Here is a 25,606-nt window from a genome sequence, read left to right on the forward strand (position 1 = left end):
TTGTAAGTATCAAGCAATTCAAGGTTCTGAAGACATGTCATGGACTCATGGTCCATGGCGATGATCGATCTAAACCCTCCAAACTTTCTAAAATAAGAAGAAAGATAATTTTGAAAAAAAAAATAGATGAGGGGAGCAGAAGCATAAGTGGTCCAATTTTATCTGATAAATGGATTTTTTTTTCAAGAATTAAGGAAAAAAAAAACATTGAGAATGCTAAAGAAGAGGTGGAGGTTGGTCGTTGTCTTATCGCAAGGAAAGATGAGGAGGGTAGTTATTTGTGTGAGGGAAACACACTTCAAATTTTCAGCTCCATACAACACCAACACTCTCTGTGGAGTGTGCAGTCATACCTCACAAGAAGCATGGCAAGACTGGTGGTACCCCAACAGAACCAACTTTCTTTCTCTCCTTTAGCTTCCTCTCTTTCTGATTTCAGCGGAACCAGACTTCAAACTCAAATACAGGTTCTTCACTTCGCTCTTTCTCTCTCTGTGTATATAGTTGTAACTTATAAACATCATGACTGTGATTTCGTGGACTAATTGTCTTCATTTAATTTCAAAGTCAATCCCATGTGGGTGTTTGTAGAGTTATCTCCCTTAACATGTGTGTAATAAGACGGGGGTTGTTTGTCAATGACATTGTATTCTGTATTACTAGTACCGAATTCTTGTATTTTTTTCTGTTGAGTTGACTGAATTATACATTTTCCACAAGCTGAGTTAACAAGTGCAAGAATTTAGTACTGGTATAATGTTTGTATGGACTTCTCTTTGCACTCAGAAATTACTCGCAGAAGCTTTTCCCTATAAGTCATTTTCGCTTTATAATCAATTGTAGAAGCATACTCAAATGTGCATTTAAATCAATTTTGGATGACAATATAGATGTTTGAGAGTCATTTTGGAGAATTGATCTCAGTCCCAAAATCAATTCTGCTAGAAGCTAGAGAGAGTAAATTCTGCGCTTATCACATTTTACAACTGGATTTCACAACATTATCCTACAAAAACCAATTTTTTTCATGAACATATCGAAACATAAATCAATTCATTTACCATAAGCAATTTTGCCAAAATTAATATTATCAAAATCATCTGTGGACTACACTGATCCAAACACGCACTTGATCCCCTACTCCGGGCTTGCTTATTTTGTTACAGTTCAGAAGAAAAGCATGGCAGCCAAAGGGCTTTCACGTCTCAGCATCAAGCACCAAGAAAATCCTCATAATGGGAGGCACCAGGTTTATTGGTGTGTTTTTGTCTAGGCTCCTTGTCAAAGAGGGTCACCAGGTATGACTTGCACATATTTAGTGCTACTAAAAGGAAATTTTGGAAGCCTTATGAAGGAAACCAACCTTAGCTTTTGAATTTGGCAGGTGACTTTATTTACAAGAGGAAAAGCACCAATCACTCAACAATTGCCAGGTGAATCAGACAGTGACTTCTCTGACTTTTCCTCCAAGGTATGCTAATTGTGAATGTAAATATTAGACTAGTCTTCCTGTAAGCCATGAGGTGATGCATTTCATCTTTGTTACCATCATACCGGAACCTGAAGCATTCGTTCTGTGTAATATCTTTTTATTTCCCAGATCAAGCATTTGAAAGGAGACAGGAAGGACTATGATTTTGTAAAATCCAGTCTCTCAGCAGAAGGATTTGATGTTGTTTATGACATAAATGGTATGCAGATTCCTACTTGCTCACACCTTCTATGCTTATTGTTTACCTTATTGAATAATGAAACTACTAATTCATTATATATCTTACTCTTAATGTTATATCATATTTTTTCATAATGTGTCTCTTCATATTCAAATCATGACTTGAGCATATGTTTTCAGGACGAGAGGCAGAGGAAGTTGAGCCCATAATAGAAGCTTTGCCTAATCTGGAACAGTAAGCTATAGTAATATTTGATATATTCTAGAAGTCTAATCAGCTATAAATTCTAATTCTCACAGATCTATTTATCAATTAGTTATTTAGTCAATCAAATTTAAGAATCAATTTAACTATATTAACAAAAATATCATTTTTCATGCAATTTCATTGTAGAAAGTCATTTGCAGCAGAGATAATGTGTAGAGTTCCCCAATTCTTTGCCTCATCACAGCCTTTGAAATCTAGATAAAACTATCAATTATTCAGCCATGCCCTTCATTTTCTTAGATGTGTAGAAATTTGAACTTGCTATCAATTAGATGGCTCAGAGTACTGACGATATATATATATATATCAAAGTACTATAAAAATGACTTCGCTTTTATTTTCAAAGTAAGTCTAAGAGGAATAGAAGTTAATGTTAACAACTAACAACGTTAAGAGTGTCAGAATCTGTATAACAATTGATATTTTAACTAAATGGATTCTTTCATTTAAAAAAGGAAGACTTGTATAAGCTCAAAGATACATTTTAACTTCACGGATGCATAATTGTAAATTCTGAGTGTATATAAAGTCTCTATAGCAATATTTTGTTCTTTTCATCCAATCTAAGTTTTGTTAATGAATAACTGTGTGTTCCAAATGTCAGGTTCATTTACTGCTCTTCTGCTGGTGTTTATCTCAAATCTGATTTACTACCTCATGCTGAGGTACATTTTATTACACCTTCCATCCCCGAATTGTACTTATTTTATGCACATCCAAATGTCCTTGTCTACAATTTAACTCGGTGGTTCTTGGTGATAGGTTGATGCAGTTGATCCTAAGAGCAGGCATAAGGGAAAGCTTGAGACAGAGAGCTTGCTGCAATCAAAGGATGTTAATTGGACTTCTATAAGGCCAGTCTACATCTATGGACCCTTGAACTACAACCCTGTTGAAGAGTGGTTCTTCCACAGATTGAAAGCCGGTCGCCCAATCCCCATTCCGGGCTCAGGAATACAGATAACACAACTCGGTCATGTCAAGGTATGAAACTTTCAATGTTACTAGGTGTGAAACCATGCCTACTATGTCCCATTTTTGTAATTTGTAGCCCTGGAAGCAGAAATATTTGATTCAAGCTACCTTTCTTTACGCTATTTCCGTTTTATCAGAACAGAAAATTTTAAATGCTTTTTCTTCCAAGTTGCTTTTGAAGATTGATGAATGGCATCTTGTGATTTTGGCTAAATTATGGTTCAATTGTGACAGGATTTGGCAACAGTATTTGTTCAGGTTCTTGGTAATGATAAGGCCAGCAAACAAGTATTCAACATCGCAGGAGATAAGTATGTGACATTTGATGGATTAGCAAGAGCATGTGCTAAGGTAAGCAATGCATGCCATCACATATTTATGGTGACAAGAAGTGAATCATGGAAACTTTCCTTGTGATCTGACTTTGAAAAAGTGTTTTTACAATCAGAGTTTTCTTTTGTTTTGCCATTTTTTTTCAGGCTGGTGGGTTTCCAGAGCCAGAGATCATTCACTACAACCCTAAAGATTTTGATTTTGGGAAAAAGAAGCCATTTCCATTCCGTGACCAGGTGAAATGACCACACCAATCTGATTAACTTTGCTATTCTATAAATGAAACATAGGTGATATTGTATTCTACACCCCTTTCCTTACATAAATTAATAAAAGAGCCAATTGTCGGCTTAGTCGGCAAGGATGAGCCGCTTCCCCTTAGAAGATTCTGAGCTCGATTCCCCTGTCAATGTGGAGGTTGTGTTGGTGGGCAATCTATAAGTATCTGACATATGGTTCTGGAGGCATGCCTTAGCCTGCGGTGGTGATCAGAGCCAAATCCACCTAAACTTTTTTCTATTAAAAAAATCAATAAGAGAAAATGAATGCTACTTTTCAGTGGCGAAATTATGATGAATAATATTGGTTCAATTTTATTTTTTGTGCAGCATTTCTTTGCATCAGTTGACAAGGCAAAGAGCGTGCTTGGATGGGAACCTGAATTTGGGCTTGTAGAAGGTCTTGCAGACTCATATAACCTGGACTTTGGTAGAGGAACTTTCAGGAAAGAGGCTGACTTTTCAACAGATGATATAATTCTGGGCAAGAGTCTTGTTAGCGTGTGATGACTCTTCTTTCAATTTTCAGTATTTCAACTTATAATTAAAAAAAAAAGAGCTATTTTCCGATACAATGTCGTCACATAAAGTTGTGAAATATTCATGAATTTTTCATCCCGTAATCTTTTAGAAAATATTTGGTTTATCTTCAATTTATTTATTTTTGAAACAGGTTTATAATTCTAGTGCAATTTGAATTTCGGATTCAAATTTGCACAAGCAGTGGAATGTAGATTTCTCCAATAGTTAGGGCCGACTTAGGTTAGTGCGGGTTGACTTCGGGTTGGGTAGATCGGCGCCATGTTGGGAAGATCACCAATTCGGGTGTGTTATATTATTTAGGGTTTATAGTCGATTTTAGGGTTCATGTCGAGTTTAAAGTTTTGGACTGATTTTAAGATTTAGGGTAGATTTCATGGTTTAAGGCGTATCGGTGACGAGTCAAATGGGGGTGGTGTAGGGTTGCTCAGTTCATAATTAGGGTTAAGAGTTTAATAATTAGGTTTTAGGTCGGCCTGAGTCATCCAGCTTGTTCTCTGGTCTACCCAACCCCCGTTTGGTATTCAGTTTGATGAATGTGAAAGCACATTCACTCAACCCAACAAGTGTATTCTGTTGGCTGAATGGGCATTGAAAATCGTGATCTCAAATTCCAATGCTTCAAACAGACTTCTTAGAACCAATGTTAGTGCAAAAATAAGGCTCAGGATCCTCACAATATTACTAATATTTGTGGAGATCCGTTGGAGATTAAATGCAGCAAATTAAATCAAGCACAGTAAATGTGTGACAAATCATGAAGCTTCAACATATATTCACAATATTACTAATATTAGTGGAGATAATGTTGATTAAATTTACTAATTTTTGCAAATTAAATTAGCATATCAACCACATTAAATGTCAGGTCAAACAAGAAATTTGAACAGAGGATTAAATGTAGCAATCAACTACATTAAAATGTCGGTAAATTCTGTGGTACCCTGAAATTCTTTTGGGTACGGTACCCCAACTAGATGAAATTGTGAAATTGAAGGGCAAAGAAAGAGAGAAGATTAGACCTTTTAACTTTTGTTGGAATCTTAGACATCATGTCCGTTGTTCCAGCTCTTTTTAAGTCAGAATTTAGTGGTGGAAGTGGAAATGTATGCGATGTAAGAACAAGAGAGTTATTGACCATAATAAGAGTGAGATATGAAAATTGGTGTCTGGCGAACAACAAGATAATGAAATAATCTACTAAAATGCTCATGAATGATGGGGCTAGAGGCTTTTAGAAGTTAAAAAAATTGGAGATAACGTGGTTTGACATCATTTAAGGTACCATACCCTCATTTAAATTAATGTACCACAGCAACCACCTAAAATGTCATACAAATCATGAATCTTCAACAACAAATTAGACGATTATACTATATGCCATATCTTCACCAAAACAAAAGGTATCATATTATAAAGAGAATAAAGAAAATCTTGGTCTAATTTCCCTCAATCACTCCAATGTTATACAAACATAGTGGGGTCATAAAGCCCCAACAGATTCTTTTTTGAAAAAGGAAATAGGAAATAAAAGAGGAAAATTCATGCAAGATCACGTACTCCCTCCGGTCCTATTTATAAGCAATAAAAAAAAAATTCACATAGTTTAAGAAATGTAGTTAAACTAGATAAAATGCATTGAATTTGTCTTAAATTAAAATGAACTTCCAAAATTACCCTTTGTTATTAGTGTTGGAAAGTGGAAAAGAGAGAGAATAATTAATGAGACACATTTTACAAGTTAGAATTAATAAGGGCATCATTGGAAAAAATTAATTAATATAGCTCAAACTTTCATTTGGTTCTTATAAAAAGGACCAAGATTTTTCTTCTCTTTCATGCTTATAAATAGGACCGGAGGGAGTAATATATTATTGGCTGCTTTACTTGTGGAGGAAGAAAATGAAAGGAGTAGGAAAAAAATTGGAGTAATTAATTAAAATAATAATAAAGATAAGAGTTTAATTTTTATGCACCGACAGTGTATCAACCAATTAAATTTTAAGAATGTGAGAAAATCTATCTTTTTATTTAATTTCATTAATTGTTTGACGGTGTAAAAAAAATTTACACCATAGGTGCATCATCCTTTTTCTCTAAAGATAATGGTATATTCTCAATGGAATATTTTTCTATCCTACTAGTCAATTTCTTTTACCACAATTAGTCTAAGTTCTAGTTATTCAGTTGGTACAACAGTTGGGGCAAAAACAGTAGACTTTTCATTTTTAACTCAAAACCAAACAATCCAGAAATCCAATATTCATATGGTCGGTAACGTTTAAAAGAACATTATCCTAAATAAAATGCACATTTATAAACTAATGTTATATTTCATTTCATTATCCCTGTTATCCCTAATTGTCCATAAAGTGTACGATGATGACCTTATTAAATTTGTACGAGTTATGCTTTTGGACCAACTAACAATACCAGAAAAAACGACCATGCGCCGAGCCATTGTTGGTCCAACAAAGGTACACTAATCGCCACATGGCGCAACCAGGACCCTCCTTCAGAATCAAGCTGACACATGTTCCATCACAGATGGAGAAGTATTGGACGAAAAGGATTTAATGGACCCACTAAAAAAGTATAGAATTATGATTATTAATAGAAAGGCTTAATTGCACTTTTGGTCCCCCAACTATTGCTTTCCTGCGAAAATCATCCCCAAACTTCAAAATTAGCAAAAGACGTCCTCCAACTATACATGTCGTTGCACTTTTGGTTTTCCGTCCAACTTCCATCCAAAACTTAACAGATTGCTGGAAAATAAAATAAAAAATTCAAAAACCCAAGTATCGATTGGTTCTTCATCTTTTTCAAACTTCTTCATCATTAAATCTTATAAAACCCAGAATCTTCATCTTCATAAAACAAAACCCATATTTTTTTTTATAAAAAAATCTACAAATTCATGTTCCCCCACTTCAAAAATCCATCTTCCCGTCTCTCTTCTCCACCACATCCTCTTCTTGCTCCCTCACCTTTCCTCACCCACCTCCCTTGCTGTTGTTGCCGGAAGTTCGCAGAAAAAGAAGAAGACGGGGTCGATGGCGAATTGGAACAATATGATGACGAAACAGAGACTGAAGACGAGGATTTGGAAACAGGAAGAGGCGAATTTGAAGATGCACAAGTTGTTGCTTGCAGATCTACATGCTCCGTCGCAGATCGAAGCAGTATAGGTTCAGATCAATGGATGGGTCGACTTCGCCGAGGAGGTGGGGGACGGCGTTGCGCTGGTGGGGTGAGATCTTGTTGGTTGTGATTTCAGGTATGAAGTTGAAAGTCTTTGGATCTGGGAAAGTTGGAGTCTTTGGACCTGGGAAATTTGATTTGAAAAGAGGAAGAAAAATAAAGGGAGAAGAAGGACGATGGAAGATGTGAGGGTGTTTTAAGATTTCAGAGTTTAATATATCATTTGTTTATTCTTCTTTTCTCTGGGATGAAAGAGTTAGTGTATATATCAAAGTGTTTAAAAAAAAAGTTGGAGTTTTTTCCAATTGAGGGGTTAGGTTTCAACAGCTTTGCATCTAGGTTTTTGTGAAGCTTTGGTGCGGTGGTGGCTGGGGTTTTTTTGTGTTGATGCTGGTTGGGGGGTGCGGTGGTGTTGATAAAATAGTATAGGGGGATTAGAGAAAGATCGAATGAATGCGCCATAGTTCAAAACCCTGCAAATTTAAAAAATTCATGGTTATAGAGGGGGATTAAATTCAATGCCTCAGAATTTATGCTTGTTTAATTGTTAGTTTGTAATGAGATTCTTGAATCTGGATTTGATTTTTGTCTTTTCTGTAATTCTCTGGGTTTGAAGGTATGAAGAAGATAAAGATGATGAAGTTTTTTATTATTTTTTTATTTTTTAATCCAGAAAACGTAGAAAACGTTAGTTTTCTCACGGAAGTTGGACGGAAAACCAAAAGTGCAACGACGTGTATAGTTGGAGGACTTTTTTGCTAATTTTGAAGTTTGGGGACGATTTTTGCAGGAAGGCAATAGTTGGGGGACCAAAAATGCAATTAAGCCTAATAGAAAAAGAAAATTAAATAGTGTATAATGAGCGATGTGTATTGAGAAAAAATTTGTTGGAAGAAGCATATCCACGATCTCTAAAACTCAATAGAATTAATCTAATAGTTATCAAGTGTGAGTGTGTGACATGAGAAGGAAAACTAAGAAGAAAAAAAAAACACAAATTAGTGTGGGGTGATTTAAAAGCCACGTGGAATCATGGTCCACGTGGTGAGTAACAAGGGCTAGTCTCATTGTAATTATGGACCCACTTCACCTAAGAGTTGCTGTTGACGTCATAGATAACAGTCGTTTTAGGATATGCCACGTGTCATTTAAGTGTCGACGTGGCTTACTGCAAGTGACTAACCGAAAAAATGAAAAATTTGATCCTTTGATTACGCAGAGATGGTAGGGCCAGTCGGTGATGAGCTTGGGCGGTGATAGTTAACCAGAAAATTAACATTTCACGAATGAGCTACTTTAAGTAATTAAATCAAAATCTAAGATTTGGTAAAGTCTAAAGATGATGATAAACGCGTATCAAAACTATTTTACCACGTTATTATAGAGAATATCTGTTTTCAAATTTGCAAGTTATATTTGTGATTTGTAAAAAGTGTTTGCACACATCAATGAGATCATATAAAACACCCAGAGAGAATGAAGTCAAGACTCAACATGAGTGTGCTTTCACATTCAGCATAACAGATAACACGCTCACAAGTGTCCACTTCAAGCTTGTAATAAAGAAAAAGAAAGAAAAGAATTTCACGTTTTGATCTTATCGAAATTAAAGATTTGATAATTCGATTGCATCATAAAAGGGAACAAAATAATCGCGGTATGGATGAAATTGCCAGATCTGAATATTATAACAAGCTACTAAGCTACATTCATTTCACGTTATCTTGAAAATATTTCATACAATAGTGAGGCTCTGGCTCCGGTTTATTATTTAATATATGTGCATGAAAACATAAACAATTATTTTTTATTTTTAAATGCAACGAAATTGTTGGTATGAAATTAGAGAAACGTAATTATAAAGACTTTTAATTGTAATAATATTAGACCGGTATGTCTGATTGAGGTCATGGACCTGAAGTTTTGGCCTTGGATTTGGATTGTCGCTAAAGTATTTGACCTACTCTATTAGGTGATCGGAGTTGTGGACTCGTCTAACCTCGACAAATGATCAAATTGGATCTGTAGGGTGTGTTTGATTCTATTTTTGAGAGAAATAGAAATAGAATGACTTACCAATACGTTAGAACTTGACCGGAGGCTTAGACTCAACTCTCAATGTGTTGGAAGGCATTTTAACTAATTAAGTTTACTTTTGGTATTTCGAAAAAGATAAATTGAGAATATGTTCATGAGTGAGAATATGTTCACTTTTGGTATATCGGAAAGATAAATTGCATTCGTCAGAAATCGACCCCTGGACTTCCCCTACTCAACTCATGCTTTAAATTCTTATTTGGAATTTCAACAAAAAAAAAATATTATAATTTGGACTCGATCCTTAGGGTTTTCTTCTTGAACAAATGCTAAATTAAATGAGTTTAATGGATATGCACTGACAGTGTAAAATAGTTTTACACAGTCATCCAACCAAAGCATGCCACATAGGAGAAATAATTACATTTGACTTTAATTTTAATTAAAAGAATAAAATATTTTCTGATTTGGCGGAATTCAATTGGATGTCTGTGTAAAACTATTTTACACTGTCAGTGTATATCCATTAAACTCAAATTAAATTAGAAAACTTATCATATTCTTTCAAAAATGATTAGAAAGTATTTTTAAAAAAATATGCACGATATACATTAATTGAAATTGAAATAAAAATAATCGAGATATGTTTATCAGTTTATGTATGTAAACGTACATATCAATATTGAAATATTATATTCTTTTTTTTTGACAGAATATTGAAATATTATATTCTGTCTGAAGGAAAACTAGGAAGTTATTATCATATTCATAGAAATATTTGTTATTGTAAAATTTATATTTTATATACTTATACTTATCTCCTTCAATTCCTCATATCCCCTACCGTTGTTTGGAAAAATAAAACAAGAACTATTACTTAGTTTTGGAAGGGAAGAATTGGCCAGTCGCCATGATACTGATCAGATTGTGTTTTATTTTTAGAATAATTAAATTGTCTTCCTAAATTTCTATTAATGGTGAGTATTTATTGTACTTTCAAATTAGAAAATTCAATTTTTCAGGGATTTGTTTCCATGTATATCCCGTTTACAGTTTGTGCCAATATATAAATCAACATGTTTACGATAAAAATAATCTAACTGTATAATTTATTAATTAATTTATAAAGTAGTATATTTTTAGAAGAATTTAAATTTCCCAAAATGATAGTACTATCTGAGTAGTACAGAAATGTAAGGTTGATTACGACATTTTAGGATTAATTTGATCAAGATTTTATTACATTACATGGTTCAGAAAACATCTCAAATTGTCAGTCTTATGCTAAAAGTGGACTAAAATGATAATATAGACTATAATCAAATATTTGGTCATTTAATCACAGGCCATTTGCCACCGTAGATTCCCAAGATCATCTCTCTAACCGTTAGATTAAACCTCTCTGAGTTCGCCTCCAAGTTCTATATAAACCACACTCCACCCCACACCATTTCTCACACAGCAATTCAAAACTACCTTTCAACTTTCAAGTCTTAGCAAATCATTCCCCTGTTTTTTCATCATGGCCCCTGACTTAACCACCGCTGCTACTCCCATTACCACCACTGAGCAACCCTTAGCCACCCGTGCCTTTGTCACTTTCCTTGCCGGTAACGGTGACTATGTGAAGGGTGTTGTTGGGTTGGCCAAAGGACTGAGGAAGGTTCAGTCAATCTACCCTCTTGTGGTTGCTATTTTGCCTGATGTTCCTGAGGAGCACCGTAAGATCTTGCTCTCTCAAGGTTGCATTGTCAGGGAGATTGTGCCGGTGTACCCGCCGAAGAATCAAACCCAGTTTGCCCATGCCTATTATGTAATCAATTACTCCAAGCTGCGTATTTGGGAGGTATATAATGTTCTTCTTTTTCTTTCTTTTTGTAATCATGCATGCGTTACACGTTGTATATTTTAGTTTTCTCCTTCACTTCCAATTTGTGTATCACAAAACAATTTTAAATTGTTATGATTCGTGTACACTAAACAGTTTTTAATCTGTCTTTATTATGAAACCATGTTTCTTGGTACCATGTTTTACACTTGTTTTTCTTTATCTCTTTTTGGGTCATTTTATCATTGTTTATTTTCTGAATATAATCACTTATTTTTACAAAAAAATTATTCACTTAGTAAAAAAATAGAAACTTTATTATTTCTGTAAGCAATTGCTATTTTTAGCACTTTTTTGAAATCATTAGTTATTTCTAGCGTATTTTTAAGTGAATCTTTTTTGTTTTATTTTATTAATTTTTAATTTTTTTTAAGCAGACATAAACGGGTGTGTTTTATTGGGCCAAGGGTTTTTGTATCAAAAAATGTTTAGGCCCAAGAAGTTTTTTTTTACATTTTTTACTCTTTATACTGTATTACCTAGGCGCCTATTACCTATTGCAGATTCTAATTTTGTTTGTTCTTACTGATTGAAAAACTTTGGGTGCAGTTTGTGGAGTACAGCAAGATGATCTACCTAGATGGTGACATTCAGGTTTTTGAGAACATTGACCACTTGTTTGACATGCCTGATAACCAATTTTATGCTGTGAAGGACTGTTTCTGTGAGCCCAGTTGGCGCCACACTAAGCAGTACTCAATCAAGTACTGCCAACAATGCCCTGATAAGGTTGACTGGCCCTCTAATTTTGGTCCTAGGCCCCCTCTCTATTTCAATGCTGGGTTTTTTGTTTATGAGCCTAATTTGGAAACTTACCATGATCTCCTCAAAACATGCGAAGCCACCACACCCACTTCCTTTGCTGAACAGGTACATGAATAAAATTACTAAGTTTATTCTTTATTAATTGGGAGGAAATTGGAATTGTGATTGTGATTGTGATTGTGATTGTGATTGTGATTGTGAATTTGTTTTTTTTTCAGGATTTTCTGAACATGTACTTTAGGGATAAGTACAAGCCTATTCCTAATGTGTACAACCTTGTGCTGGCCATGTTGTGGCGTCATCCTGAGAATGTTCAACTTGACAAAGTTAAAGTTGTTCACTATTGTGCTTTTGTGAGTGTTTAATTTTACTATTTTGCTTTTCTGTTGTCAATTATATGTAAGTGTTGTTGATTGATATTTTCGTGTTACACTGTTATGTATAGGGATCAAAGCCTTGGAGGTTCACGGGAGAGGAAGAGAACATGGACAGAAAAGACATCAAGATGCTTGTGAAGAAATGGTGGGATATTTATGAGGATGAGACATTGGATTGGAACTACATTAATCCAAGCTACACGGAGAAGGTGTTGATTGATGGTGGTGGCGTTAAGAATGTGTCTGCTCCATCTGCTGCTTAATATGCTTGACTAAAAGTCTCTATTCTAAGAACTAATTTAATTTAGTATTTTGGTGTTTTTTTTTTCTTTTTTAAGGTCTTCTATGTGGTTTTAATTTGGGTATGACCTTCCTTGTAAGTAAGGAAAGAGTCACGTATCGTATGACTTTTGGTGGATAGGATTTTGCGGGGCCTTTTTTGCGAGTCCATTTTCATTTTGTTGTCCTTGATCAGCGGTTAAATGCTGGGCTGTGGATACCTTTAATTTCAATTGGAACTTTTTATTTGCCTTATATTTCTTTTCCTTCTCACAATTTTCTCCTTATTTTGTCTTTCATTTACATATATACGATGATGTATTAAATGCCACCGACTAATTAGTGATTAAGAGTGATGACTAATTGCTTGGTAAATCAATGAGATCGCAATCAATGCAATAATTAAGTTAAATAAAATAGGAATGATTTGATAACAATTCTTGATTGTGATTACTATTGGCTTTTTAAGGGGAAATAACATAAAAGAGCAGAAGTAAATATAGTTCCTGACCTAATTATTCTGTTTTCTGGATGTAAGATGTCCCCCACCTTCCCTTAATTCAGTTTAATATGATGGTTTGATGTCGATTTTTTCTTGTTTATTGATGCACATTTTGTGTTAAAAAAATGAAGAAAAAATTGAATATGATTTAGTGGCGTGCTCTTAAAGATAAAAAAACATTATAGTCTACCTTCTAAAACAAACACAAATTAACCTCAAGCACGAGAAGAATGACCACTCTCCCACAATCAACCGTAAAGAAATTAATCAAAACAACAACACCATAGAGCGAAGACAACTCCGATACCTTCTTACGAGTTTCCATAGCAAAAATGCATACTATCAGAGTATCAGAGTAGATGAGCTTGTGAAAAGCGCCCACACAACCCATAGGCTCATAAGCCAATGATAGTTCCATGATAAAAATTCTCATTTATCTAATGGAACTAGCTCATCGTAGTTTCCTCAACAATTTAACCTATCTGATTATTTGGAGGAAATTTCAAATGTAAAGTGTAATATATATATATATATATATATATTGGGAATTCAGTATCATTTATATTAATAATTTCCAAAAGTTATTGTGATGTCTGTGGAGCATTTTATTATGTAATGTTGATGTCCTCTGGCAGGTAAAACACAGATCAATATTATTATGTTATATTTTAAAACAAATAATATCTATTCAAGCACAATTGCCAACGGCCTATTAGCTCAGCTGGTTAGAGCGTCGTGCTAATAACGCGAAGGTCGCAGGTTCGAAACCTGCATGGGCCACTTTTTATAGTTCTGTTCCTTTATTTTTCATTGTTTTCTGTTTTAAGGATCCAACGGTGCTGCTTTGTTCAGTCTACGATCCAAACTAAATTCAATCAGTCAAGATCACCAACTGGAAATTCAAGCATTTCTTTATCTTCTACTTTCAAAATTTTACATAGGAAATAAATTAAAAAATAAAAAATTCTGAGAATAAGAAATAAAATCAAAGCGATAAATATTTTTATAATGAAAATTATAAACAGAAAAATGAAAATGATTTCCCAATTTTGAGGTAAATCATTTTTTGGAAAAGGAAAATAATTTTTTTGATTATTATTGTAAAAAAATTATATTGCTATATTTCACATTGGTTACATATTGTTGAATGTATAATTACATGTAAAAGTTTTAGTTTTACTTCTTTTAGTATCTGAGTTAGCTAGTACTAACTTATTATTTAACAAATAATCAAACTAAATAAATGAAAAATAAAACAAAAATATTGAAGTTATCATAAGATGTTGGGTAAATTCATAGTTGAACATTTCTGAAAGATACATAATAAGAATACAATGTTGTAGATAAACAGATACGTCCTCAAGGAGTTTTAGATTCAAGAGCTTGATACATAAAAATAAAATGATGTGATCCCTTTCAAATGTTCCACACACTACAGAACCATAGAGAAAATCAAATGACTCAAACATTCTTCAATTTTGCTGGCATTTTAATTCCCTGATTCTTCTTAAGTAACAACGTTATGGTTACCATTGGATGGCAAGTAGGGTTGTAATTCCAGGTCATTCTTTTCATTGTCCTGCATTTTTTCCATGTCTGGCTCTTCAGTGGAGTCTTTCTTAACCACCTCTTTGCTCTTTCCCCACAAAACAGCATAGAGCCCACCAACTATGAGGAGAGACCCAATGGCACTATAACCAAATCAAATTAAAACATAGGATTAGTTAAATTCAAAGCACAATCACAAATAATTAAGTTATAGATATTGACTAGAGTGCACATGATTAATTAAATTTCAAACATACGTTCCGACGTATAATTTCTCCTGAAGCAAAGACCAGCTTATAATTGCGGTGAGGACAAGCTGCATGGGGGTGAATACAGAGACATAAAGAGGACCTTTCCTTTCAATGGTCCATGAAATCACACAATATGATAGGCCAGTGCAAATTACTCCCTGCAACCAACATTAATTAATCAAGAAATGATTAATTCGTAATATAATGAAGCATGCATAATGAATATGAAATGCCAACCAAAGAAATAGAAGAAGGCCATAAATGCTTCTTAGCAAGTTCAAAAAGCCCATGAAGCCCATAAGTCTATTAAGCCCATATATAAACTTACAGCATTCCATTGACAAAAAAAAAAACTTACAGCATAAAGAGAGGAGGTAAGTCTCATTGCATTTTGGAGTGACCAAGCTGAGGGCCTGTGTTCAAAACACAGGGCAATGATCACACACTGAAAGCTTGCTAAGAAACACATGTATCCTGTGCTTGTATAAGGAACTGGAAAATTCTTGCTCATGTCTGCCTGAAATACCAAAAAAAGTAAAAAGTGTGAGACACAATAATTATTAATTAGTTCTAATTAAGCGTATTTCAATAAATTGTACTTAGCCCTCTGGTCCTAGGATCAAGTCAAGTCTCAAAGATAAAGTACTTGCGGAAAAGGGCGAGAAAATGTCCTACATGTATACATAGGCCAGATTTGGGCTAGATGTGTCCAACCCGACTTTTACATTAAAAAGATCCCTTGACCTAAGAGCTAAGTACCTTGTACAAATTGAGCTATATATTGACAACAACAAAAACAAATTGAGCTATATCAATTTGAAAGTGAAATTGAATATGTATTTTCAATTTATGCTTACTTGAATTATGAACCAGAATGCCCAAACAAGCGCGCTTAAAATCAAGGCGATAGGGCCTAGAAGCAAGTTAGTTTTTCCGGCGGCGGAGGAGGTAGATGACCCTCCTTGCATTTTGTCAGCATAACTCCAATGAATGCTTGATTCGCCTAAACCAATGGTTTTTCCATGGTAAAATGATAATAGCAGGGCTCCACTCACACACAAAACTGTCCCTAACACTTTTGTTTGCCCTGACATTTTCTTGATCCTCAAATTCTCTTGTCTGCGCCAGTAAAAAATATAATTCAATTTTTTTCTAAACCACCATCGATCATATTCAAGTAATGAAAGCAAATTTAGTCCCCACCTGAAGATGAGTGCAAGAACAAAAGTGAAAGCTGGGAGCAAATTGGTGAGTGCACATGCAATTGTAGCGGTTGAATATTTTAGCCCAACGAAATACAGAACCTGGTTTCCAGTAACTCTGCATTCAAATGGAATATATAGTACTGTGAATCAAATGCTAATACTAAGAAAACATTAATTAAAAAAAAAAAACATTAAAAAAATTGCAAGTTGAGCAATAAGTGGAGAAATTAACATACAAAGAAAGCTTACCCTGTTAAAGAAGATAGGAATATCTGCACCATAATGCGCTTTGTCATCCTGGGAAGAATTTTCCTGATCAAGGAAAAAGAAATGAAAAGGAAAGCATGAAGTTAACTTCTTAATTATCAAAATCAAATGGGAAAAAAAGAAAAGAATGCATGCACCCTTCTATTAATCTTATAGATCATCATAAATTAAAATCAGAAAGCTGCCCAAGTGAATCTGACAATTATTTCTGCCAAACATTTTTTTTCTTGTAGGGTAGGAGACAAAAATTAATGAGGGTGCAGCCAAATTCAAATAATCACACATAACTACAACTCTCTCTCTCTATATATATATATATATGCACGCAGTTTGTCTATTATACTGTTCTGTAAGCTTTCAGAAACATGTGCCATCACTCGTATGAAACATAGCATGCCCTGAGATTCATTACGCGTCAAACATGCATGCCATCAACGTTGTCATTTGTCAATCAATACACCAATAACAAAGAGTGCTTAACTGTGTTACTGTTTTTAAGCCTTCATGAACTTTTATTTTCCAATTTCATTAACCTTTTGGAAACATTTGAGTTTGACAGAGTACCAAAACTAAACATACATACAGTGCAGGTTAGATGATCTCAAGATTCACGCTGAATCACATACATGTTCATTCAGAAACTAAAACTTATAGCTTCTTTTTTTCATAATCAATTCTGGAGAATTGACTCTATAACATTCTGGAGATTTGAATAAGGATATGCATGCATGCATATATATGAAATAGAACCAGAAAAGAAGAGCAGGTAAGTATGTTGATGGAATATTTCCCCTCAAGTGGTAAGAAGTGAGAGATATATAGGCGCAGTTTATCTCTGCAAAGGCTAAAATCCCTCCCCAAATAAAAATAAAATACTGTTATGAGTATTATTACCATTCGAAGAAATAAGCGAAGGGAATGATGGAGATAGTTGCAAAGATTTGACGATAAGCAACTAGAATGAGAGGGTTCATGCCAGATTGTATAGCAAGCTTTGAAGTAATGTTCATGACTGCATAGGCCAATTGAATCAGAATCATTATGAAGAATGGAATCAGACTACTACCACCGCCTGCAGGCATTCTCTTTCTCTCTAGTTTCTAGCTTTGAGAGCTTTGGAGAGAGAGAGAGAGAGAATGGGACAGTAGTGTAACTGATGAGATAGATGAGATCCATGAACTGCACACACATATATATATATATAAGGAGGAGGAGGTGCATGCTAGCTCACGGTTAAAATGTGCCTACTGCGTGAAATAAGAGTGTATGGGCACATTTGTTCCTTCATGACTTTTTTAGTGGAAAAGTTTATAACAGTTGTAATCATATCGATTTCTTGCAAGTAGCACATATTGGGTTTTGAAAGCCTAAATACTGGGATATATCTTTCTATATACGCTTAAGTAATTCACAGAATAATCACCAAAAAGTAACCTTACACCGTTTTATTTGTGACACAGACAATACATCTATATATGTAGTTTAGGACAGTTTTTAATGGCCATAACAAAATGTGTATATTCAGCCCTAATGGAGTATATCTGTAATGCTTAACAGCATGCATGACTAGCCTTGCAGTAAATACCTTTAGATCCACTAAATTTCAACAAACTAATTATATTTTTTCACTGGTCATTTGTTACTAGCTTGTTTGCCTTAATTAATTGAAAATTACAGCTTCATGCATCCAGTTATTATCTGCCATTTCTGAACTAGTGAAGACATTGGTTAAAATGAAAGTGGTGTATAGCTGGCATTTTTCTATTATTTTATTTTCTCTGTGAACAAAACAAACATGCATCCAGTGATGCGCATGTTAACAAAATCAGCAATAAAGAAAGGGGACCCATCAACCACATTTGATAGAAGTAACTCGTTCAAGTTTAGTCTTCCTTGCATTCCCACACCACCCCATGCTAGCTAGCTAGCTTGTTCCACGTTAGTAATTTGCAACAACACACACAATTTTGCATTTGCATGCTGCTTAATCAGCACTAGCTGTTTCAAATTAGAAGAGTGAGGGGAATTGAAGTTTCATTGTCAAGCCTGCTACTGTTTCAATCTTCAAGGCCATATTGATTAATTACATATTTATGACCTCTCATTTATTTCTGTCTTGGGAAGTTATCTATATTGCCAGTGAAGCAGCAGTAAATTTTCCTGCAGGGTCAAATTATGTTACACTCTGACGAGGGAAGGAGCGAGTTTAAAGTTAAACCACTTAAATTAAACCTAAAATTTTGGACTTTTAGGCCATACATCAATCACTATCTTCTCATGTTCACGTCACAATTAGCTCTATTTAATTTGTAGGACGAGCTTAACTTGTTTTTCAAATTAAAACTCGTCTATAAAGTCGAATTTTTTTCATGAGGGTGTGCATATGGTAAAGATTTGGTCTTGAAAAAACGGTTTTAGGTTGGCCGGAGAAAAATGGGATGCCAATTTCGATTCTTGCTAAAGAATTAAAAATACTTTCTATTTTATAAAAAATATAATTTTCAATCATACTAATGAACTATAAAGTAAATTACACAGTTATTAGATCATTTATACTAATTTTTACATGACAGAAGTTCTAACTTATAACTATATAATGAGACGCCTTTCTACTATAATATTTCATTATAGATATGTATTGAATTGTTGGAGGCTTAAAGCTAACACTGCATGAAACAGTCTTCGTGTGATATTAAAAAAGGAAATTTGAAATCCTCTATCCAAAGATCTAACAAAACCATGTTTAAGAGCTAGTGAGTAAAGGATATTGTGTGTCTGTCTCTTACCAACCCTAAATACTGATAAAGTTCAATTTTTAAAACTAGATCCGACGAAACCCGGTTGAGTATGTGTTTAATGGGTTTGGGCCTGGACGGGCTAAAAGGACCGAGTGGGGTCCTCTATACCCCTAATGACAATTGTGTCTATATCTTTCTTTGTGAAGATATATATAGACAAGAAAACTTAAACATGGAAAAATATGTGAGAGAATTTTCATATGAGAAGAGATTGATTCTATGTGCCTATGCCTACACATTTTCACTTGCCCTCACGAGATGTTTGCTTCTAATTCTGACAAACGTTTTAAGAAGGCACGCTATAGACATTGTTTTCACCATACATCTCAAACATTTCTATATATAGCTATATGCCTATATTCATGTATCTAATCTTCTTTGTTTATTTGGACACAAATCAAATTTGTCACTATATACGTAGTGAAATAAATGACAAAAGTATTATCATTATTATTATGTATGCTGCTTATTCAAGAAATGTATGTATGCGGCGCCATGTATTCGCATTAATCTGGGATCTTAATTTACACGCGAGGCTTCCTTCTGCTCAGGATCAGAACAAGTGTCGGGGTTCATTTTCTGAAGTAGTAATGCAGCCAAGTATAGAATAGCTAACACGTATATATAGTTGAAGCAGGAGAGGATGAGAACGTTTCTAATAATATAATTAGATAACTATGTATGACATTAGAGATAGAAGTATTATGTAGAACATGTTTCCAAAATTAACTTCATTTATTTTGTCTAGAGAGAAGCTATTTTTCACTTAAGAAAATCATGTTTGAGTTTTTTATAAATAAATTTAATTTGAATATTTTCATAACTCAAGTATTAGAGATTGGTCTTCAAGACTTCAATATGGATAGTCTTATTAAATTCAAACCAGTCAGCCTAATAAGCTATTTGGTCAAATCAAATGAGTTACTGGTTGAATAAAGTCAACCAATGGTTGCCTATTTAGTTTTCAAGTCAAAACAACATTCACCCAGCAGAAATCCAAGACGGTCCTTAGTCATTGCGCGAACAAAGATTTTCTTGGACAATGCAGAAAACCCATCATTGTAGAGCTTAGATTCTAAATTCATCATCTTATCAATCATTGCATATCGCCATCTTGAATAGGGTAAAGTTTCATGTACTTCCTTAGGAATGGCAAGAGATGGAGAGTGATGGTCAAGCTAACAACAGTAGGTGGAGCTGAAATAGGAGAGGAATAGACACAACAGAGTCAAAGTGGAGGACAAATGATACCTGAGAGAAAAACATACAATGTCTAAAATAGATAAAAGAAAAAACAAGCGATGTAGAGTGTCCCAAAATACGTGTTCATCCACTTCATCTCTAAAGACAACACAAGATGGATTCCTTTAAATAAGAAACAAAATTTTCAGATACATTACACACCCTAGGAAGGTTTGCAATAACTCAAAAGGCACAAGAAAACAGAGAAAGACTACATATACTTACAAAGAAAATTTTAATTGTTTATTCATCTAATTTTTTCTACCCTTATTTCTCCTGTTTGAAACAACAGTCCATTCATCATCAGCTTCAGCTGCAACCTTTGGAAGAGTCCCATTAACTGGCCTGTTTACTGAATTCATGTCTGATTCAGATTTTGGGATGTCCACATCCATGTTTGAAGAGTTACTAGCCCCAATGATGTTTTCATCATTATCATCGTCTTCATCTTCATCATCATTGACAATCTAGCACATCATAAACACAACATTGTTACTCCTTTCAAATTAAAGGGAAGTGAATTATCATCCAATTGTTACTTAATAAATATTTGAACAAGGAAAAATGTGTAAACATCAAACAAACATGTTCAGTAAACATAAAAAAATGCTCGAATGGAAGACTCAAATATGTGTATCTATTAATCATCACAGCCTCTATATCTATGCACTAGGTCTACTTAAAGACCCAATAAGTCCAAATAAAATACTAACTAATCCCATTCCGCTAATAAATAAAAAACAAACTAGTCCCATTCTAAGCTGAAATGAGATGCTCTAGAATTAGATTGAATCCTAAATAAAATGATTCTAAATTGAAAACCCAAATTACAAAACTAAATCCCTGAATGGAAAACTCAAATCTGTATATCTATGAATCATCAAAAGCCTATAAACGTATGCACTAGAGGCCTACCTATAGACCCAATAAATACAAACCTACTAAGTAATCCAATTCTAAGCTGAAATGAAATAACCTAAAATTAGAATGAACTCCCTAAATACGAAAATAACAATTAAGTGACTCCAAATCGAAAACCCTACCTACAAAATTAAATCCTCAATACATAATAATACAATGTAAAGCATTCAGTATCTATGAATCATCAAAAGCCTATAAACGTATGCACTAGAGGCCTACTTATAGACACAATAAATCCAAACCTAATAAGTAATCCAACTCTAAGCTGAAATAAAATAACCTAAAACTAGAATGAACTCCCTAAATACGAAAATAACAATTAAGTGACTCCAAATCAAAAACCCTACCTACAAAATTAAATCCTCAATACCATAGTTGTCAAACGCGGCAAATAGCAGCGCCGTCGCGGCGTGGCCCTTCCCCGCGATTCTGAATTGATCGCGTTGCGGAACGCTGTCGCGCCGCGAATCGCAGAAAATCTCTGTGCTCCAGGTTGAAGATGGGTCGGATCCAAGGAAAATCCCCAAATTGCCCTTGAAATTTTAAAATTAGGTTAAAATTTGAGGGTACTTTTGGGATTTCGCTCTTAATAAGTGAAACAGCGCGTTTCACTCGTCTTCTTCTACGCGTTTCTTCTTTCTTTACGCGTTTCCTCTGCAATCTCCGGTGCAGAGTCCAGAAGCCATGGCTCAACCACCTTCGACCAGAAGTTCAGAACCCATGGCCACGACGCAATCTGACAAGCACCGTCCAGGCTCCGGCGACCACCACCCCTGTTTCCCTTGGGCTTCTGTTCTGTTCTGAGTTGCTCTGTTTTTTATCTTCTAGTCCTCTATTTTTCTTTCCTTTCTTTTCCTTCTTATTTATTATTCTGTTCTCAAACATACTTCTCCAGTTCTTCTCCTCTAGTAGTCCTCTCTTCTCTATCATTTCATCATGTTATGAATTTGAAGTTATATTTATCACTTTTTAGTAATTATATGTATATATTAATTATATAATAGTATATGTGAAAAATCAAAATAGCGGACATCCCGCTATCCGCTATCCCACTTTTGGGGTCGGCCGCTACGCGCCGCGATCCGGGATTGACTACTATGCTCAATACATAATAATACAATGTAAAGCATTCAGTCCCAGGATCAAGCACTCCCTAAAGTTGATTACACACCTTTACGATGTGCAAGAAGTCATGTAAAAAATATCTTAACTTTAACCAGATTCCTCTTTTAGCATAGGCCTAATTAACCTGACCTAAATTTGGGAAGTGTGTGAGTACTGTATGTTAGAGGCGCTAAAGATGTTTGGCTGAAAGGGGAGGGAGAGAAAGATGCTGGGGATTTAGGAGTATACAAGACAGTTAGAGAAAGGAGTATGGGAGGGAAATCTGATAAGGTGTGACAAAGGAGTCCATCTGCGTGAACTATGGAGCTTAGGCTAGGGGATGAAGTCCAATTAAACCTTTTTCTTTTAAATGGTAAGAAGTTTGTAAGTATAAGAGAGAGGAAGAAACACATTTACACATTAAACATGTGTTGTAAACACAAGTACAGGGGATGTGTAATGGCTGCACTCCTTTTCAAGTTTCAATCAAACCTCATATAACTAAATTATTATAAACACCACACTACTCCATATGATCTTGTTGAACATGGTTATAGAATAGGACATGCCAAAATCATGCATCAAATCAAATAATAACTTATTGTTCTTCCCTCCTACAATGCCCTGACATTAAGAAATTGGAAAACCCAACTTAACCATACATAACGCACATAACTTTGATATTAACAAATCAAATTATAAAACTGTGAAGTTTCATCCTGAATGCATTGTGCTATAGTTTACCTGTGCTACACGAGGATGAGCAGCTTGCTTAAGATTGGCTTCCTTGAGAATCTCAATAGACCTAAAATTACTTTCTAAGCATTCTTCATGCATACCCATCAGATTTTCAGCTACCTGCATAATCAAGAACATGGCAGTGAATTATATGAAGCTCATTTATTTTTTTGACTAACTCCCTTGAAAATTAATATGATCCACCTAGGCCATAAGTTTAACAATGTAGCATAATGCAACCACTGATTAGATGATGAGATACATTAAGTTTTCAATTACTGGTATATAGAGCATAAATAAATAAAGAAAAAAAAAACAGAATTGAGTTACATTATACCTTTGGATTGAGTGAACCAGGAAAGCACGCCACCGGCACCAATCCCTTCAATGAAAGCACTCATCGAGTCACCTTGCAGCACCCTCAAACCGTCCATTTCTTGAAATCAGTGCCAGTTACAGTGGAATAGAGAAGTGAGTTGCTGGGTTTGTGATTGTGAAGAATCTAAAGGGAAAGATGAAATTTCAAAACTTACCCAACGACAACGACGGTGGAGGAGAGGGGTGAACGGCTTTCGACCCGCCGGCGACGAGAATGATGTTCTCGATTGAGGTCTGAGATTATTAGGGCTGATCTAACAAATAAAATTACAAAAGTATTATCTTATGAGTAATTCGAGTTAACAATATTCTCTATATATACATATATATGTCTTCATTGTCACCCGAGTAGGGTCCCAAGTGGGACGACCAGGGAAGGGAGTCACCCGAGTATACTCGACCGCGAGCGGGACGGCACTCACCCCTAGCCCGAGGACATGGACCCCACCACCTAGGGGTTGATCTAGGCCAACCACCCTACGGAACTAGGGTGGTTGGATGGTGGCCCCCTAGGTAATCTAAACCGTTGGATCACTGCAAACCGCAGAGGGAGCAGGAGGATCCAACGACCCCTAACCCACCAGTATGGGCCATGCATGACGTTGCATGGCTCCAACCCTAGTACTCCAACATGTATATAAGGGGTGCAACTCACTCATTCTAAGGTACGTTATTCTCTCCAATTTCAGCTACCCCTTTACTCGATTCCCCTACTCACTTTGGCATTGGAGTCCCTTGCAGGAGCCCCTCCCGGGTCCGTTCGACAGCCCAGCACGCCGGCTTCACCTCTTCACTTGGTAGCCCCACTCTCGTGATCCACCCGATCATTTGGCGCCGTCTGAGGGGACGAGTAAACTTTTCCTTCACCACGTGCCGTCAGAGACAAGTGCAGCAGCAACGAGCAATGGTAGAAACCCGACAGACCTCTCGCCGTTTCAACCGAACCCCCGAGGGACATGTGGAAACTCTGGACGAATCCGCGAACCACCAACACTCCCCCCGGCCCCAGAGGACTACCCCTCCAACTCCACCTCGGGGACGATCCCCGGAGGCAGGGATCCTTACCCCCCATGCCGCGCACGAAGCCCTGTGCAGGCTGGAGGCCCGAGTTAGGGCGATGGAGGAGGAACACCCTCCGGAGGAAGGGCAGGAGCGCAATGTCCAAGCCCGCAACACTCGGGACGAGATCCGCGCCCTTCGAGCGCGCCTCCGTCAGCTGGAGGAACTGGAGGAACTCTCTAGGCAAGAGTCGACGTTCTCTCAAGAGGGGGAGACGGGAAGGAGGCCACCTCCCCCGTCGGACTACCACAACGATCATGGCCAGGAACAAACCACCGAAAGGGTCGTGAATCAACCCCCCCATCACCGCAGGTACCACTCCCCGCGCAGGAGTTACTCCGGACGGAGGAGCCCCATTTCCACCAGGGAGCCCCTCAGGGACCCGATCCGCCCACATGGCACCCTGGTGGCCCTACCTCAGACTATCAATGGTCCTCTCTCTCCAGACATCATGGCGACCCCTTTCCCCCCAGGATGGTCAAGGCCCAAAATGAAACTCTATGAGGGTGACTCCGACCCGACGGAGCACATCAACTTCTTCGTGGGAGCCATGCAGTATGCCGGAGCTACTGACCCGATCTACTGCCGCTGCTTCCCGATGAGCTTGGGGAAAGGCCCAATGAATTGGTTCTAAAACCTCCCCAACAACTCCATCCACAATTGGGAAGGAGTTATGTCCAACTTCTTAACCCAGTATTGCTCGGTGAGAAACATTCCGAAGTCAGAAGAAACACTGGCCCTGATCAAGCAGGGCGAGAAAGAATCCCTGAAGGCTTTCCTTAACCGCTTCAACAAAGAAGCAGGAGACATTCCGGACCTCCTCCCTCAGGTCCGCCTAATCTTGGTACGACAAGCACTCAGGCCAGGCCCTTTTTTAACTTCTTTGGATGGGAAGAAAGCCAGGACACTGGAGGAATTCCAGACCCGGTCAGAGAAATATATTAACATGGAGGAGGCGACAACATTAAGGTCCACCA

General features: G+C 36.1%; 4 protein-coding genes and 1 non-coding gene across 5 annotated transcripts; 3 read left to right on the forward strand and 2 right to left on the reverse strand.

Moving 5' to 3' along the window:
- Positions 1-272: 272 nt before the first annotated feature.
- LOC130730925 (chloroplast stem-loop binding protein of 41 kDa b, chloroplastic) lies at positions 273-4,179 on the forward strand. The gene is made up of 10 exons (XM_057583076.1): positions 273-467; positions 1,167-1,298; positions 1,385-1,471; positions 1,601-1,691; positions 1,853-1,907; positions 2,545-2,605; positions 2,703-2,924; positions 3,150-3,266; positions 3,395-3,484; positions 3,857-4,179. Exons 1-10 carry the CDS (start codon positions 366-368, stop codon positions 4,031-4,033), a joined length of 1,134 nt encoding a protein of 377 aa, XP_057439059.1. The 5' UTR covers positions 273-365; the 3' UTR covers positions 4,034-4,179.
- A 6,541-nt stretch (positions 4,180-10,720) lies between these two features.
- Positions 10,721-12,898, forward strand: LOC130730927 (galactinol synthase 2-like). Its single transcript, XM_057583078.1, has 4 exons — positions 10,721-11,153; positions 11,745-12,065; positions 12,179-12,313; positions 12,406-12,898. Exons 1-4 carry the CDS (start codon positions 10,830-10,832, stop codon positions 12,598-12,600), a joined length of 975 nt encoding a protein of 324 aa, XP_057439061.1. The 5' UTR covers positions 10,721-10,829; the 3' UTR covers positions 12,601-12,898.
- Positions 12,899-13,824: 926 nt separating this feature from the next.
- TRNAI-AAU (transfer RNA isoleucine (anticodon AAU)) lies at positions 13,825-13,898 on the forward strand. The gene has a single exon. It is a non-coding gene; the product is annotated as a tRNA-Ile (tRNA).
- Positions 13,899-14,401: 503 nt separating this feature from the next.
- LOC130730926 (WAT1-related protein At1g09380) lies at positions 14,402-17,556 on the reverse strand. The gene is made up of 7 exons (XM_057583077.1): positions 17,284-17,556; positions 16,372-16,434; positions 16,121-16,237; positions 15,775-16,036; positions 15,276-15,434; positions 14,924-15,075; positions 14,402-14,809 (listed from the first exon to the last, which is right to left on the reverse strand). The coding sequence occupies exons 1-7, from the start codon at positions 17,469-17,471 to the stop codon at positions 14,626-14,628; spliced, it is 1,125 nt and encodes a 374-aa protein (XP_057439060.1). The 5' UTR covers positions 17,472-17,556; the 3' UTR covers positions 14,402-14,625.
- A 2,942-nt stretch (positions 17,557-20,498) lies between these two features.
- LOC130730928 (uncharacterized) lies at positions 20,499-23,854 on the reverse strand. Its single transcript, XM_057583079.1, has 4 exons — positions 23,726-23,854; positions 23,530-23,628; positions 23,199-23,312; positions 20,499-20,896 (listed from the first exon to the last, which is right to left on the reverse strand). The coding sequence occupies exons 3-4, from the start codon at positions 23,295-23,297 to the stop codon at positions 20,681-20,683; spliced, it is 315 nt and encodes a 104-aa protein (XP_057439062.1). The 5' UTR covers positions 23,298-23,312; positions 23,530-23,628; positions 23,726-23,854; the 3' UTR covers positions 20,499-20,680.
- Positions 23,855-25,606: the final 1,752 nt, after the last annotated feature.

The sequence above is a fragment of the Lotus japonicus genome, chromosome 1 (genome assembly GCF_012489685.1).
Source record: "Lotus japonicus ecotype B-129 chromosome 1, LjGifu_v1.2".
NCBI classification, from domain to species: domain Eukaryota; kingdom Viridiplantae; phylum Streptophyta; class Magnoliopsida; order Fabales; family Fabaceae; genus Lotus; species Lotus japonicus.

Coding starts and splice junctions, on each gene's coding strand:
- LOC130730925 (XM_057583076.1), top strand. CDS start 366: ATGGCAAGACTGGTGGTACCCCAACAGAACCAACTTTCTTTCTCTCCT. Junction 1,472..1,600: donor TCTCTGACTTTTCCTCCAAG/GTATGCTAATTG, acceptor TTTATTTCCCAG/ATCAAGCATTTGAAAGGAGA. Junction 1,692..1,852: donor TGTTGTTTATGACATAAATG/GTATGCAGATTC, acceptor ATATGTTTTCAG/GACGAGAGGCAGAGGAAGTT.
- LOC130730927 (XM_057583078.1), top strand. CDS start 10,830: ATGGCCCCTGACTTAACCACCGCTGCTACTCCCATTACCACCACTGAG. Junction 12,066..12,178: donor CCACTTCCTTTGCTGAACAG/GTACATGAATAA, acceptor TTTTTTTTTCAG/GATTTTCTGAACATGTACTT. Junction 12,314..12,405: donor TTGTTCACTATTGTGCTTTT/GTGAGTGTTTAA, acceptor TGTTATGTATAG/GGATCAAAGCCTTGGAGGTT.
- LOC130730926 (XM_057583077.1), bottom strand. CDS start 17,471: ATGCCTGCAGGCGGTGGTAGTAGTCTGATTCCATTCTTCATAATGATT. Junction 16,238..16,371: donor TTCCTATCTTCTTTAACAGG/GTAAGCTTTCTT, acceptor ATTTGAATGCAG/AGTTACTGGAAACCAGGTTC. Junction 14,810..14,923: donor GAGAAATTATACGTCGGAAC/GTATGTTTGAAA, acceptor ATTTGGTTATAG/TGCCATTGGGTCTCTCCTCA.
- LOC130730928 (XM_057583079.1), bottom strand. CDS start 23,297: ATGGGTATGCATGAAGAATGCTTAGAAAGTAATTTTAGGTCTATTGAG. Junction 20,897..23,198: donor CTCATCCTCGTGTAGCACAG/GTAAACTATAGC, acceptor ATGATGTGCTAG/ATTGTCAATGATGATGAAGA.